The sequence below is a fragment of the Rhodnius prolixus genome, unplaced genomic scaffold, assembly GCF_049639745.1.
Source record: "Rhodnius prolixus isolate KJV_2025 unplaced genomic scaffold, Rpr scaffold_2, whole genome shotgun sequence".
Taxonomy (NCBI): Eukaryota; Metazoa; Arthropoda; class Insecta; order Hemiptera; family Reduviidae; genus Rhodnius; species Rhodnius prolixus.
The window spans coordinates 54,218,509-54,233,985 of NW_027411592.1; the positions used below are offsets into that span (position 1 = coordinate 54,218,509).

The following is a 15,477-nucleotide window of genomic DNA, read 5'->3' on the forward strand; positions in this document are numbered from 1 at the left end:
CAAACCAATATGTATATAGATGTATATATAAGCTTTCGGTTATATTTTTTTCTAACTTTGACATATTTTCTGTTATCCAAGGTGCCACTGCTATTTTATTTTACTTTTTAACGTCGTTAGAATAACTTCTGCATGAATAAAACTTTATTCATTCTCTTGCTTGGAATATCCTTATTCTCAATGAAGATATTAGCGTCAATTAAAGAATATTAAGAGTGTTACGAGAATATTAATTTAAGCTGATTATAGAAATATATCTCACTAATTCTTCATTTTACCTTCCATTTGAAGTCACCTACTTGCGCAAAAGTAATATGATACAGTGCCTGATTTCTTAATTTATTATAGAGCGGATGTGCAATTTAATATTTGTTTGTGAAGTGATTTAAGCCAGCTAGCTGTTTAACATAATAACAAGACATGGACGAGGATTTGGTCGAGAAATTTGTTATGCAGAGATGGGGTTACTGAAAATAAAAGTAGTGTGTGTTACTTGAAAAAAGGACTTCTTAGTTCACAAGCTTACTAATTTTCTCGTCCAGTCTACATATAAATTACAACTTTGGTTAAATTTGATTGGGGTCAATTTAACTATAGAAGAAGCTTCCTTACTAATAGAGGATTATCCGACTTTGATTGAAGATCATGGAATGCAGCAGTCTGTAAAGCAGAACACTTTCAGATATAATACAAAGTTTTGACGAAACGCTGAACCATTTAAAATTAGATATTTTAACTTCTTTCGAGGATTCTGTATCAATAACTTGTCTAAGATAACGAAATTAGTCTGCAGTATGAAAAACTGACGTGTACTTGCAGAAGTGGATAGAAGAGATTTAAAAAATATTACCGCTTACTGGGGGTCACTATTGTCTATTTAAAAGTAATTGTAATATCACAAATGGAAGGGGATATCCGTAATTAGAGGACAGTAAAAAAAGCTCCGGTCGCCAATAATAACTTTGTGGATTGGATGCCTAAAATAAAAAATATATATATATTTCTACAATAAATATCAATCATTATATTTGGCTTCAAAGATATTTTCATCATTCGTGACATGTATGTATTGACAAGTGACAGCAAAGATTGAGCCTTTTTTGGTTCAGTAAAAAGTAAATGTTGAAAACCAAGTAAGTAATCGGGCCCTCCAAGAAATAAGTAATTAAATAAAATATCCATCTTATAAAGTTAAAAATTATATAGATATCGGTAATGAAGAAAATAAGTAAACATGCCTGTTTTGTCTGATTGTGTGGAAAAAAGTAAAATAAGGTTATAAAGTGAAGAGATATGGGCCAAGGCGCGTATATTGTGAAACAGATTCAACAAGGCCATTTTTTATTTGTATTTTTTTAAAATAAAATTCTGTCTGTAAAAAATAATAATTATCATCTACAGATTACGGCTCATTAACATTGAAAATCACTTTCTAGGCTTTGTTAACAACAATATGACATAGTTTTTCTTTTCTCCCACGATACTACCTATTGTAGAAATTGTTGGAACAAGTTTTCTTATAAACTTATGTAACCTTTGACCTACATTACACAAGTTGGTTGCGCGCTGCTTACCCACTGCTTCTCATTCAACTTCTTATTTATTAATTTGGTATAATAAGTAATAAATTCTGGAAACTTACTTTTTAATAATTATTGAATGACAATTTAAATTAAAATTTTATTAGCAATAGTTTAAACTATGTACTTTTTGGAATGATTTAAAGAAAAAAAAGATGGAAATTTAATTGAAGTTTTAAAATTTGTTTACTTGCTTTTACAATATTGTGGATGGATGTTCTATTCGAAATTGGCGTCCTTCCAACTGTGGAGGGGAACCAGGCTCAATGTACTCAGCCTTCTAGACCAACAGCCCAAGAACAGATGTCAACATTACTGTTGTGAGGGGACCATGTGTGAAATTTGAGACCGTATGTGGATTGCTGCTTTGCAGGGCAGCCCTTGGAGTTGTGTCAACTCATGCATTAGTATTTGCAATATCTAATTAATGAATGAATTTTCTAGACTTCTAAACTTAGAATTTCCTCAGCTTATTCAATTATTCCTAATAATGTGAAGATAAATAAGAAAAAATTTAACTTTAGAAGCTTTTCTCCTCCAAAACCCTTCTAAAATAATTTTTCCAAGTATAAATTTCACTGAGTGATTCGTTGTTAGTAAGGTAACTTTGATTTTTTGAAAAACGGTTTATAAAGATTTTTTTTTTATTTTAACTTACAAAAAACTTTTACATTTACTTGATAATACTGTTCCAGAATATGTTTTCGCTTCGGACGACTCCATATAACTAACAAGTCCAGACTATTTCTAGCATCCCACTCACTGTTAAATTATAAATGCAGAAGCACTCTCTTTCCTCTTATTTGCCTAGTCGTCTCAATTTCTATCTTATCCTAGGCATCATTTAAAATTGTTGCGCGTCTCTTGTCAGAGGACAGAGGTTCCCTGACGAGAAGAGCTTTAGACGATGTTTCCGCAAGTAATTATGTCCATCAGCTGAATGGAATTGAGCAAACTTAGTGGTATATTTCAGTGGACGGAATAGATTTTAAAAACATATTGGGAAACTGAGGTATCTTTGCCTTCTAGTTGGGACATTGATACATGTTCTGCAACCCACTCACTCACAGGAACCTGTTACGGTTCCATATTTTCTCCAATATTAAGGTCAATTTGAATACTTCATAAAAATCCCAAGTTGAAGATTTGTAAATTAGGATTATAATTAATGTTTTATGCGCCTTTTTTTTCTTAAATTTTTATCTTATTTAAAATTCTATTTCAAAATTTTGTTTTCTTTTCCCCAAAAGTAAGAATAATTTTCAAATGGCTGAATTAAATAATTAGAAATTTTATAAAAAGAGAAACACATGCGCCGTTTATTAATTCTGATGACATAAGCGTGTACATAGTGATTACAAACCTTATATAATGCTTTCATAACTGTATGCCGTATATAAACCATATTCAAGGACATTTGTAGTTACTCTGTACATTTTATATATAATACCGTTTATATATCCTTTTTTTATATATGTAGATTTATATTTGATGTATTGTGTAGGATCTTTAATAAGTACATCTGATGATATACTAATATATAAGTATAAATATTTATACAAATTTATTGGAAACTAGTAAAGATGCACTCATTTTATGGTTACAGTTATATAACACTTAGACCTGCGACCTCTGCGTTTCAAAAATAGACTAAAAAGACCTACAAACAACTAAATTATCGGCAAAGTAATTCCTGATAAATATTTAAATTTTAGTTTACCTTAATCCTAATTAATATTCCCTCTCCTAAAAACAATATATCTAAAAAATAGTATATGAAATCAATTCTGCGAACATTTATACTTTCTAATTCTATGATACTGATCTACTTAGATTTTGAAATTCATGAAACAAATTATGTGAACATTCACATCACTTTTTTTTACTCGAAAGCTCTCAAGATACTTCCAAACTTCAAATGGATATTAAATGTTTACTTACCTAAATAAGGGTTTACTAAAAAATAAAACAACAGCCGGGCGTACCCAGAACCCTTCGTTAAAATCCATTTTTATATAAAGAATTTAGAACAAAAAGCGATATGTTTTTATATTAGTGTACGTTAAACCTACTCGAGTAGGTCTTGAACAGGACATTCATACTTTTTGAGACGTTGGCAAATATTTTTTTTTAAAGGCGCGTCAACATCTGAGGTTATTGGCGCCCGGAGTTTTGTTTTCAATGCCGGAACTTTTTTCAACTACCGGCTTCCAGACTGTGTTCTTTCGTTACGAACAACACTGTTCATCTCCAGTTAGTGAGCTGTAAGAAGTTTAGGAATAGAAAATCCAAGGGCCAGCAGCTGGATTTGAACCCGGCATCTCCGCGGGGGAATCCTATTCGCTAACCACATAGCTAAGCCAGGCAAATATTATTTTTATTTGTATTTGTAACGAAACCTTTTTATTTAGTCGAACCTCAATATTTTGTAAAGAATCATTTACGGTCGCTGACGAATTTGCTCTTCTTTGTATATAAATTTATGAACAATTAATACTTTCTTTTTAAGTTTCAGCTGTTAAAGAACCAATTATGATAACGGTTGTTTAGTTACTCTGCACTCTCGAATTTTATAGTAAAAATTGAATCTATTTTTGAAAATACAATATATTCGACGAATTCTGAATTTAGGAGAAAAAAAAGAAATTCTATGCAGATTATCAATAGGAAACGTGAAACTTCCGTTGTATTAAGAAAAGTAAGTTTCAAGGCGCCTATGATAAAAGTTATGTAAGGAATGGTAGTAAAGTACTTACGTAACGACCAAGTAGGGGTCAGCTGAACATAATGTATGTGGGGGTCCCTACAGCTCATATGGATACACCACACATATCTCTTCTACAAAGGCTCAAACAAATACACACACAACGAAATAAGGTACATCTAAAAATTGCCCCACCTTTATATAATGAGCATTTTGGATGCTTTTGTTCGGACATCTGTTGCGACATAACTTACCTACATCAGCATATGATTGTTGCTCTTTATACTTGCGTAAGTAAACAATAATACTTCTTCTGTGTTAGTTGATACTGGAATAAAATTGAATAGAATATGAAAAATTAATTTGATGTCATTAGACTATATACTGGATAGTTGATGAAAAAAAAATCCAGAGTACGACTTTCTCACACTATAAATCTCAAAAGTTTTTAAAATATCCGAATTTTTGGAAAATATTTACTTCTTACTACATTATCCATTTCATGTGCAGTGTTAAACCGTACAAAAGCTCCGAAATGACAGAAACCTACCTCCATCCATCCCCTAGAACACTTACCTGAATGATTTTCGTAGAAAAATGTTGGAGTAAAAGTTATTAATGTAAGTATGTATGTATGTAAATGTATAAGCAATATATACCAGAAGTTTATAGAAAATGGTAGGGTTCAGTTTCGGGTTTAGTTTTTTAGGAATGTTCAGTAATTTAAAAAAAAAAAAAAAGAGTAAAAATCCTTCCAGTGAACGCCCCAATTTCTGAAGAACGACAACATAATAAATCTAGACCGTAGGTGTTTATATGTTTGTTTGTATATCAATATGTATCTACATACATAAGATCATCTACCTACTACTTCATTAAGAATTAAAGTTTATGTGCACTGTAAAAAACTAACATTCTAAAATGTTTATATTTCTAAAATTTCGAAATGACAAATAAAGCAGAGATATAATTCAGCCAACCTTCTATACCTACAAGCTGAAACTTAAAAAAAAAACCTATAGTAAACCTATAATCATGAAAGATAGAATAAAATGGAAGCGTTCGAAATGGTGGAGTTGTTGTTGTTTTGTACATTCCACAGCCGGTTCTGTTCTGCCAGAGAAGACCTAGAAACTGTACGGACCACACCTGTCAATTACAGAAGAAAAAAAGTATTGTAAAGAATTCTTTGCACATTAATTGAGATTAACTAAATTCTAATTTAGTATCACATGTTTTCTAATGAAATGGTTTCTACGAACTGAAAGACATTCTATTTGCTTTCACGAAGAAAACGTTTAATTATTCCTCGTTTCGAACACTTAATGAATTGAAATGAAGAGTTATGTAAGATTTAGGCTTTTGCGAGTAACAAATAACATAACATTTTCTGAACAAAACTGATCGGTTTTTCTGTTTTATTTTTTAGGTTCAGAAGATCATTTAGTTTTGGAGGCCAGGGCGGAAGTATTGCAAAAACTGTCTAGATATGAAGAAGCCCACCGCGACGCTGAATTAGTGACTAGATTGAGACCTCTATGGCCAAAGGTAATTAATAAATAATGTGTATATACTTTTACCACATTGAACATTCTTTTTAAGTAATAAATAAAATTTAACCATGCTTATAAACTATATCTAGAAGGTACTTTTCATTATTTTGATACTTACGAGAAATAGTTCTTCCAATATTTTATTTTCCTTTATTTAGATTTTGTTGCCTGAGAAAGTGATTTGATTTTTCTCATTTTGTCTCTGAGAAGACTCCAGCCGTTCAGTTTTGCTTCTACAACTTAAAAGAAGCAAATAAAAAAAATTAAGTAATGATTTCCTCTTTCTGATAAAACTGCCAATCGTACACATACTTTGAACTTAAAATGATGAGTTACTCTCTTTGGAGTAAGTGAAATAGATGTAATAATCTAGATCCCAAAAGCCAGTTTAAACTCATGGTTTTCTGGCATTATTTGAATAATTGTATCTTTTCTAAGGTGAAGAATTAAACCAAACTAGGAATACTGTTGAAGTTACTTCTTTTCGCGGATTAAAGTGTCGTTCCATCAAAAGTTGCATTGTAGAAATATTAAGATTTCATTTCCATCGTTAGTTTTAGAATTTCTTTAGTTTAAAACTTCGCTCCTTCAGATTAGCAACGGAATCCTTTCAGGAAACTATAATCATGCTAACACTGCAATGAATGAAAACTATTGACTCATTGTAACTTTTAGTGGTTTTTCATACTATACATCTTTCTGAATGATCTTTCTGTTAAATTCATTGTAAATCTGATTAAGAAAACAATAAATGTAGTTTGATTTTTCTTCTTTTTATTTTTTTTCAGGGTTATTATAGAAAAGGAGTGATTTTATCATCACTTGGACAATATGAAGAAGCACTTTTATCCTTTTCTGTTTGTGCTGCCCTAGAAAACAACGCAGATCGAGTTAAAAATGATTTTGTCAAGGTATGTAAAATGATAATAATCTGAATTGGAAGTTGTCAGCTACCAACCTACATTATTAGAATAGCAGCTGCCTACTTTTTTTTGGTGGCCTGTTTTGGCAGTAATTACATCCCCCTGCCTGTCTGTCTTGTATGTTTCGTTTTTCTACCTGAATGTCATTCCATCTCACACTTACTCCATTAATGACTGAAATAATGGGAGCAAATGTTAAAGTCTGAGATTGTTTTATTTTTTCTAGTTCCAAATTTATTTATTTTATTAAAAAGTGTGTAATGGTGGGAGGTAATCATTAATCTTAATTAATAGAATCTAAATTAATTTTAGAAATAATGATAATAATTATATAAGAATATACATTCTTATTTTATCTGACTGGAAAAATTAGGAAATGGGGTAAGGTAAAGGCTTCCGATAAGAAAAGTTAAATTTTTAAAAAGCTCTATATAAATATATATTTTATATATTTATTTTCACATATTGCAAAGTAAATAAACAAATAAATAATAACTAAACCTGTGTTTGAATGAAAATGGCGGCAGCCTTTATAGTTATGTACTGTATTTTAATATAATTCTATTCAATTTCAAACTTATCACATTTAAAATTCTTTTTGAAAAAAATATCTTAACTTTAATAAATGAAGTTTTCATTTGTTTCAATAAAATTGAAATATACAATTTATTTTGGACAGGCTGAAGAGCCACAAAATTTGGATTAAAGAGTCTCATGCGGCTCGCGAGCCGCGGGTTGCCGACCCCTGACCTAGGGTCTTCCCATTGCCAGTCGTTGCGTAGCAACGTAAATTAACTTTTTATCTAAGAGTCCCAGTTATATTTATTTAATAATTTTGCAAAAAGTACTATATTAGGTGGTACTGAGCCAGTTACAAACTGAAACTGGGCAATTGCCAGATATTATTGGTCAATCGGCACGGAAACAAAGTGTCAAGAACCCAAGTGTTGCAGAAATCGTCTTTTATCATTGCATCATTTCAGTGAAATCAATGTAATGATCCTTTTTATCTCTCGTAGTTATTTCGTCTTTCTTGTGCCCAATATAAAACGGTGATACAATATACCCTCACTTGCAAGGAGTAATTTTTAATTCAGTATGCAATGATATTTTTAATTATCTAATTTTTATTACAAAACTAAATATTGTTATTTATTTTTTCAGACATTGCAGAAATTTCTTAGTCCAAGTAAAGTTGTTACCAGCAAAAGGACTCCTCTTGCTCCTTGGTGGTTGAACAATTATAATTCTCAAGAAAGTACTCAGAAATGTGGAGAGGATGAAATTATAGATGTGAGTTGAAATCCATTCATCATTTTCCATGGATTTCTTTTAATTTTTAAAATTAAAATCAAAACTGTTAAGATTATTTATTTGTTCAATTTTCAGATATTTAATAAGACTGCGATATCAAATTTTCCTTCATTTGAAAACAAGAAATTACAATTACTTTTAGAAAAGATATTTCAAGAAGTTGAAAGAATTAAAAGTAAGTTCTTAGAAATAATAATTAAGTAAACATTTTCTAACAAGAGATTATATATTTAAATCACACTCAGGAAAAGTTAAAATTTGCTCACCTCCGCAGTGTTTCTTAAAATAAAATAAATAATGAATTTGTTGTAAAAATTCTCTTATTCAATTTTCAAATTTGAAGTTTTTAATAAATGTTGGAGATCTTTACTATAATGAAACGAATGCTGAGGTACTTCTGAGAGCCTATTATCTCCCATTATGTAAAGAATCGTCTTACGCAGATTTATGTAAAAACAGCCTTTTAGATATAATTTTATTTAAACGGCAATATAATTCCAATGCAGAACTTCATAAGGCTGGAAACATAGTGGAGCGGCGAGCAAAGCGGCGATGATAGCGAAGAGCAAAGCGGCGAAATCAAACACAAGTAAACATATGGGACCGCGCATAGTGGCGAGCAAAGCAAAGATAGAGCAACGCTATCTATAAAGAGTAGAGCGAAGCGTTATGACATGTTTGATTTCTTCGCTCTCATCGCGCTCAATTTGTAAAGGTTATTTTTCAAAGGTTATGGATATTGATACATTATTAGTTGTTTGTTTAAAGAAACCTCTGTGGGGCCATAGTATTTGTGAAGCTACAATAGTTTTTAATAATTAATAGTTTAAATTAATTAACAATTAGTAGTTAATGGAGAATTCAGGTAATTTTTGCTACATTTAATTTGGTTCTCAATCCCTTAATGATAACTTTCATCTAAATACTAGGCAAAATTAAATTACATTTTCACGTCCTACTACTTCTGATCAGGACGAATTCTCCAATCCTTCTTCTGTAGCGTCGTACTACTCCAGTTTTTCAGATGAACAACATTAATTTATGACAAATCATGGTGTAGTGATTTAATAAAATTATTGTGTTTTTTTAATTGACTAATTTCTTTTTATCTGCATATATTTCTATTTTATTTTTATTTATTTTGATTTTCTTATCTTAAAGTAACTGCTAGGATTAATGGGGTTACACAGATTTGTATTTAGTAAATAACCTAAATAGTTAATTTTTCTATATTGTGCCTAACTCATGTTATGAGCTGTATTACTCAAAAACAATAAAATTTGATTTTGATTAATGGGGTTACACTGGGCTAATATGTAATCAAATGTTGATATAGACATTCGAAAATACGCATGAAACTTGCCAGGATGCTCCCGAAGTTGTTGGTACAAGTGATGAAATTCACCAAGTTCATTTCTAAACTTATTTATGTCATGTACACTGCAGCTCCTACTACTAAGCTGCTGCAAATACCAAAGTTTCAACGAAGAATTTTCATATAAAAATAGTTCCTCCATCTTGTTTTGTCAAAAGGAGAACGCGACTAAGCTCGTCACTATGTGCATGCGAATCTTTGCTCGCTGCTCGTCGCTCTCTTTGATCTGAAGTAGCTATCATCGCCGCTTTGCCCGCCGCTCCACTATGTTTCCAGCCTTAGTGAGGTTTTTTTTAGAAAAAAACGATTTCCACTTTTTTTGATTTTAACAAAATAAACATGAACCTGATCACTTTTATTTCAAACATTGTTCCGGATTTTTTTTTCTTTTTAGGACGTTCTGAGGAATCTTTTTATTGCCATTTTAATTCAGTGCAAAGTTTACACCGCTAAATAATGTTGAGTCTACCTAAACTCTAAACTTTCCTCGTTCAAAGGAAAATAAATCAAGAATGTTGAATTGTTAAGAAAGAAGTTGTTTAGAATCACTGTTCATATTCATATTGCTTAATGCTGACTTCGGTTAAAGTATAATGTAATATGAATATAATTAGTTATCGCACAAGAGAATAACCTATTCCTTCCTGATGTACCCCTTTATTATGTATTTTTTTAAATTCCCTTAATCTTGTATAGTAAAGGATAGTATATTTAAAAACTGCTTAAATCCTTTAATTAGTTTGAAGACAGTGTTATATACAAATCTGTGCTATTGCAGAAGGAGGCATTTGTGGACACGCTCCAATTCTTGTCTGTGATCGAGTCGACCCAGAAGATTTTGAATGCGTCCTCTGTTGTCGTACACTTTGGAAGCCAGTAACAACACCTTGTGGTCACACTTATTGCTCCTTATGTTTGGACAGATGCCTGGATTACAGTCCGAACTGTCCTCTATGTATGACTTCCTTATCGCAGGTACGGTTACTGCATCAATTCATCTAACGATATTATTTCTAAATTTTCACAGATTTAAATGAAAAATTATGAATCTTATCAAATGATGAAGTAATAAAATCACACCAAAATTATATAATATACAGTAGTATATTTCTTGTTTTTGAATGAATACGTTTTCTTGCTTCTAAAAAAAAAAGTTCAGCTCTTAATTTTATTTCCAACAAAGAGATAAATGCGCATTAGATGCCTACTTTCTGTTGATTGTAAGTAGGACATAAGGCTCGCATGGAAAGGTTAAGGTTGGTAATTAAAAACATTACCTTCAGCATCGGTTTTGTGATATAGTAGTAATTCTAGAATTATGACCAAATTTTCTCAGTTTAAATCAAATTGCAATTTTCCTTCATAACTTTCTTTTTGTTTTGGTTTTCAGTACCTGTGTACTAGTGAAAAACTTGTGACCGAGTTCCTCATAACTGCATTGAACACTACATTACCAGAAGAGTATACATCGCGGCTAAATTCACATTTGCTAGAAACAGTTTGTAATGGATCGATAGTTCGCTGTGACGTTGATGAAGGCACTGTTCCAGTCTTTGTTTGTACAACGGGATTTCCAGCCGTCTCCTGTCCACTGTTTGTTTTTGAACCTCGATATAGGCTCATGATACGTAGAGCTGTTGAAAGTAACGGTGGCCGATTTGGAATAGCTGCTTGTGTTCAACAAATTAATGGCATCAAGAGGTAAAATATGTCGCATTATTCAAACACTAGCCTTGTAAAGCTATTTGCTTGCACAAGACTAGCTCAATTGATCTTATATTTTATTTATTTCATTGCCTGAATTTGTTAGTGTGCTAACGAAAGTATGATGCATTAAAGTGTTCGAAAAACAAAAAAATTACTTAATATGTTATTGTTTCATAAAAAATAAAAGTAGTTTCTTTGTAGTTGAAGGATTTTCTATATTTTAAAAATTAGTTACTCTAATATTAAAGATAGAAAATGTATACAGTAGGTTTCATTTGTGTCAGTCAATTAAAGGGATTTTGCAGGAAACTGCATCATATTAGCTTCTTCCTCTCGCCAAAAATTTCTAAAAAAAATAATAAGGACTGTTTAGAGCTTAGTTCATTGTCAGAGAGTTTTCTTTCTTATCAATAAGTTGATATCTTTGAGTCATATTTAAGAAAAGAATGACCGAGTTTAATTTGAGATCTTTTTTTTCTTTTATTCAAAATGTATAAATTATCTACTAAATATTTCACCACTAATTAAGCAAAAAGTCAGGTGTGATGAAGGAGATATCACTACAATCTGTGGTACCAGCATTCTTGATTTTTCTTTGCTAAGAAAATAGTTATTGCAAAAGAACATAATTACTCACCCAATCTGTTTCCTAGTTAACGTTACGGTGTCCAGGCTTTAGCAAAGGATTACCTGGAATCCCTGATCTTAGACTTGCTCTTGCGTCAATCCATGAGCTGGATCTCCTCGAAAGTGCTCTTTTCTCCCAAGGAAATTTTTCCTCTGAGATGCTTCCATATATCTTCTATACCATATTCATTAATGAGCATATATTGTTCGAAGGAAATATATTCTAAATGGACGGATTGAGTACATAGTTAAAAGAAATCAAGTAAAATATTACTTTCAAAATAACTATTTTTAGTTGAGCCAATTATTAATTTAATTTTTTATTGATGAAGTTGTCTATATTGTGGAATTCTTTTACCAGATACGCAGAATATGGCACACTGTTGCAAATAAAGGATTGGGTATTGATGAATGATGGATGTTCCATACTAAGTACTGTTGGCATGCGTAGATTTAAAGTAATGTCTCGTGATGAACGAGATGGTTACGATACCTCACAAGTGCAGTATATAGTAGATGATCCAATCCCGCAGCAGTCACTGCAAGGTAATGCTAAAAATATTTTTGGATACTTATAGTATTTAAGTATGTATAATATATATTCAATATTTTATATATGATATAATTTTCAGAATTAACCAAACTACATGATCGTGTTAGAGATCGAGGAATCAAATGGTTTTCTCAAATGTCCCGTGAAATGCAAGTAAAAATTTTACGATCTTTTGGAGAGATGCCTCCGTTAGAATCTAATTGGGCAAGTTTAGAAAATGGACCCGCTTGGTCTTGGTGGCTGGTCGCAATACTTCCTCTCGCGCAGCATCTCCAGGTAATTATAGTTTCAATAACTTAACTTTTTCTAAGTTCAATTGGTTTTCGAAGGAAGTTTATATCACATATTTCTGAGATTATAAATTCACTAGAAATTTTGCAAATTATGTAACGGTGCGAAGGAAATCTGTTTTTTTTTTTGTTTTTTTTAAATTTAATTATCATGATTTTCTAATAAAGATAACATTTTGTTTTTAAACCCACAGAAATAATCCCCAAAACGTTTTTTTCTGTGCCTTCTTACTGCTTTTTGAGAGAGATGAATAATTTAAACAAGAAAAACCACTTCGCGATTCATACCAACATACAATCCCATTTATTGGGACCAACATCTGGTGTTGATTGTTTCTATTGAAAAAACCTTGCTTTATTTTCTATTGAACATTTTGCGAAGTTCTTTATTTGCCATTTATTTTTCTCTGTCGTGACTGATTTTTTTTTTAAATTTCTACTAAAGGTGTGGTAAAGGAAGACGGATATTCTTGAATTTTTATTCGACTTTTTAAAGTTTTTATTTATGAGATTCAACTTCTGTTTTGTGATTATTCTCTTTAGAACCACGTGTGTTACTATGAATTTGGTAAACGAGATAGTGTTTGAATAACTGTTGAATCGTGATTGGAGAGAAATAAGAAACGTCTAAAGTGGGACGATGACAAAAAACCTGATAGTTGCTGATTATTTTAGCTGAAAAAAAAGAAAAGAAAAAGAAAATCACTATCTAAAACAAAAACGAAAAGTTCTTGTTCTCGCTAAACTAATGGAATTAATTATTTTCTGTTTCAGGTGGGAATTTTGGGAACAACGTGTCTAGAGAAGAGATTGCGTGCAATTGATAAAACTCTGAACCATTTTGATGAACAACCTAGCAGTATAGTCAAAAACTTAGCTAGTTCGCAAGAAAGTTCTTTAAAAAGGACCTCTCCCCAAGCCAGCCGACTTACCTGACAATTCCAATTAAGTAACAACTTATTTTTACATTTTAGCATGTATTGTTAGGAACTTCATTTTTAAGAGGGACTTTCTTTAAAAAATAAAGTATGTTTTATTATTTTAATTATTTTGATTGTAATATAAAATTACTACTTTAAACATATTTCTTATTTAAAAAAAATATATATAAAAGATTATCAAGAGAAAGCTGGCAATAGTTTATACGAATTATGAAGACTGCGGTACAATTTCGTACATTTTCCTAATATTCGCTGTTAAAAAAAAAGAAACTGTGGAGAAGTTTTCAAAAATTAGATGAATAAATAAGACAGCAATCTTTTACATTTCTACCCACCTTTATTTTAAAAATAAATAACAATAATTACTAGTTATTTAATAATTATGTAACAATAGTAAGCTCCTAGTTAGTTTTTATGCATTTTGAGGATCTCCAAATAATTTAAACAAAAATGAATCATGTACATATACTTTTTAAGTTACGTTTCCCTTTCTTGCCGCAAAAATTCTATGATACTAAAACTAGTTTAACTAAAAAATAATAATAATCAGGGTTCAGAGTTTAAATTTGCATTTTATGTTTATATATGTGTAAGATAATTTATTTAGATTTTTTTAACAAAATTATAAGAAAAAAATGTGTCGATAATTTTAATTTGTTCTATTTTTTATTTGTAATTAATTCCCTTTAATAAGTGATTGCTATTTATTTTAAAATATTTATTTAAATCCTCCATCTCTTGTATTTAATTAGGGGATGTGAAGTCTTTTTATTAATTTATCATTGATTTTTTAAAAAAAAAAAACAACGGTTTTTGTTTTTTTACAACAAAAATTTCTTGTTGAGAGTTGACTTTTATCACTAAAGTGCACAATCATAAGTGGTGCTATTTCTTTCTTGTTATTTGCTAAGTGTTTTAAGAGTAAAACTTGAAAAATGCTTAATCAATTTGTAAATACACTATTAGAGGTTAATTTTAGAGATAAATATACTTTGTAATTGTAGGATTAAATATGTATTGCAAAAAAAAAAAAATCCGTTTAGGATTATTATTTAAAGTTTTGTTTAATCATAACATACATACGGCTGTGATGGTTCATGTAAAAGTTACATGTTTTATACAAAAATTGGGGAAATTGTAAAAAAAAAAAGAAAAAAAAAAGGAAAAAGCAACTAATGTTCATGAAAAAAGATGAACTTTCAGATTAACAAGTCAATAGCGTATTAATTCTTCAAAATAATAGTAATAATTAGTGCATAACTTTTATTTTAATCGCGATATTTTATCAGAAAATATATATATAAAACTCATTGCCATATTATTTGTTCGCAATTGTTAACAATAATAAAGAAAAAATGTAAGCAATTTAATCGTATTTGTGTTTCTAAAAATAAAAATCCTTTAAAAACTTTTATTCTAATCTCTATCTAAATACAAGTTATAAATTGCAGTCTGTGGATTTTAATGTGGTCTGTAAAAAAAAAAAAAAAATAATGCAGTTTTTAAAAGTATTGGCATTATTTAATATTTGTACTAATGTACGAGCAGCGCTGTTGAAGATAAGTAAATATTGTTATCTTGATCAAGTTCTATTAGGTATATGTTCCTATTATATTATCATTTCTTGTGCTTAGCTGTCTTTTTTAATTAAGGATCCACCTTGAGATTACAAATTTTGTCTGAACAGATCTGATAATAGTGGTCCATCCTATTGAGCCCCCTGGCAACCCGCATCGCACGTCATTCAGGACTGGCATCAGTGAAGGCAATGGAAAACTTCAGACACCTTATTTCGGCTCTAAATTTTTGGCGCCTAGGAATCGTTTGCAAAATACATGCTTTCCTTGAAGTTAAACGGAGTTTTTTTCCTTATGGGCATTTAATGCAAAGCAGTCAGCCTTTTGGAGCCA

At 30.6% G+C, this 15,477-nt stretch overlaps 1 protein-coding gene across 8 annotated transcripts in view; it reads left to right on the forward strand.

Moving 5' to 3' along the window:
* The window catches only part of LOC141449993 (LON peptidase N-terminal domain and RING finger protein 2), an 85,814-nt gene extending 70,877 nt beyond the window's left edge, over window positions 1-14,937 (forward strand). For 7 of the 8 annotated variants that reach the window (XM_074119973.1, XM_074119975.1, XM_074119974.1 and 4 more), the window contains 9 exons: window positions 5,714-5,832; window positions 6,626-6,748; window positions 7,925-8,053; window positions 8,126-8,249; window positions 10,228-10,424; window positions 10,840-11,150; window positions 12,145-12,329; window positions 12,416-12,612; window positions 13,401-14,937. In XM_074119973.1, the coding sequence (XP_073976074.1) occupies window positions 5,714-5,832; window positions 6,626-6,748; window positions 7,925-8,053; window positions 8,126-8,249; window positions 10,228-10,424; window positions 10,840-11,150; window positions 12,145-12,329; window positions 12,416-12,612; window positions 13,401-13,562 (1,547 nt within the window). In that variant the 3' untranslated portion in view covers window positions 13,563-14,937. The remainder of the gene's footprint in view (window positions 1-5,713; window positions 5,833-6,625; window positions 6,749-7,924; window positions 8,054-8,125; window positions 8,250-10,227; window positions 10,425-10,839; window positions 11,151-12,144; window positions 12,330-12,415; window positions 12,613-13,400) is intronic. The other variant, XM_074119970.1, reaches the window with a different exon arrangement.
* The last annotated feature ends 540 nt before the right edge of the window (window positions 14,938-15,477 follow it).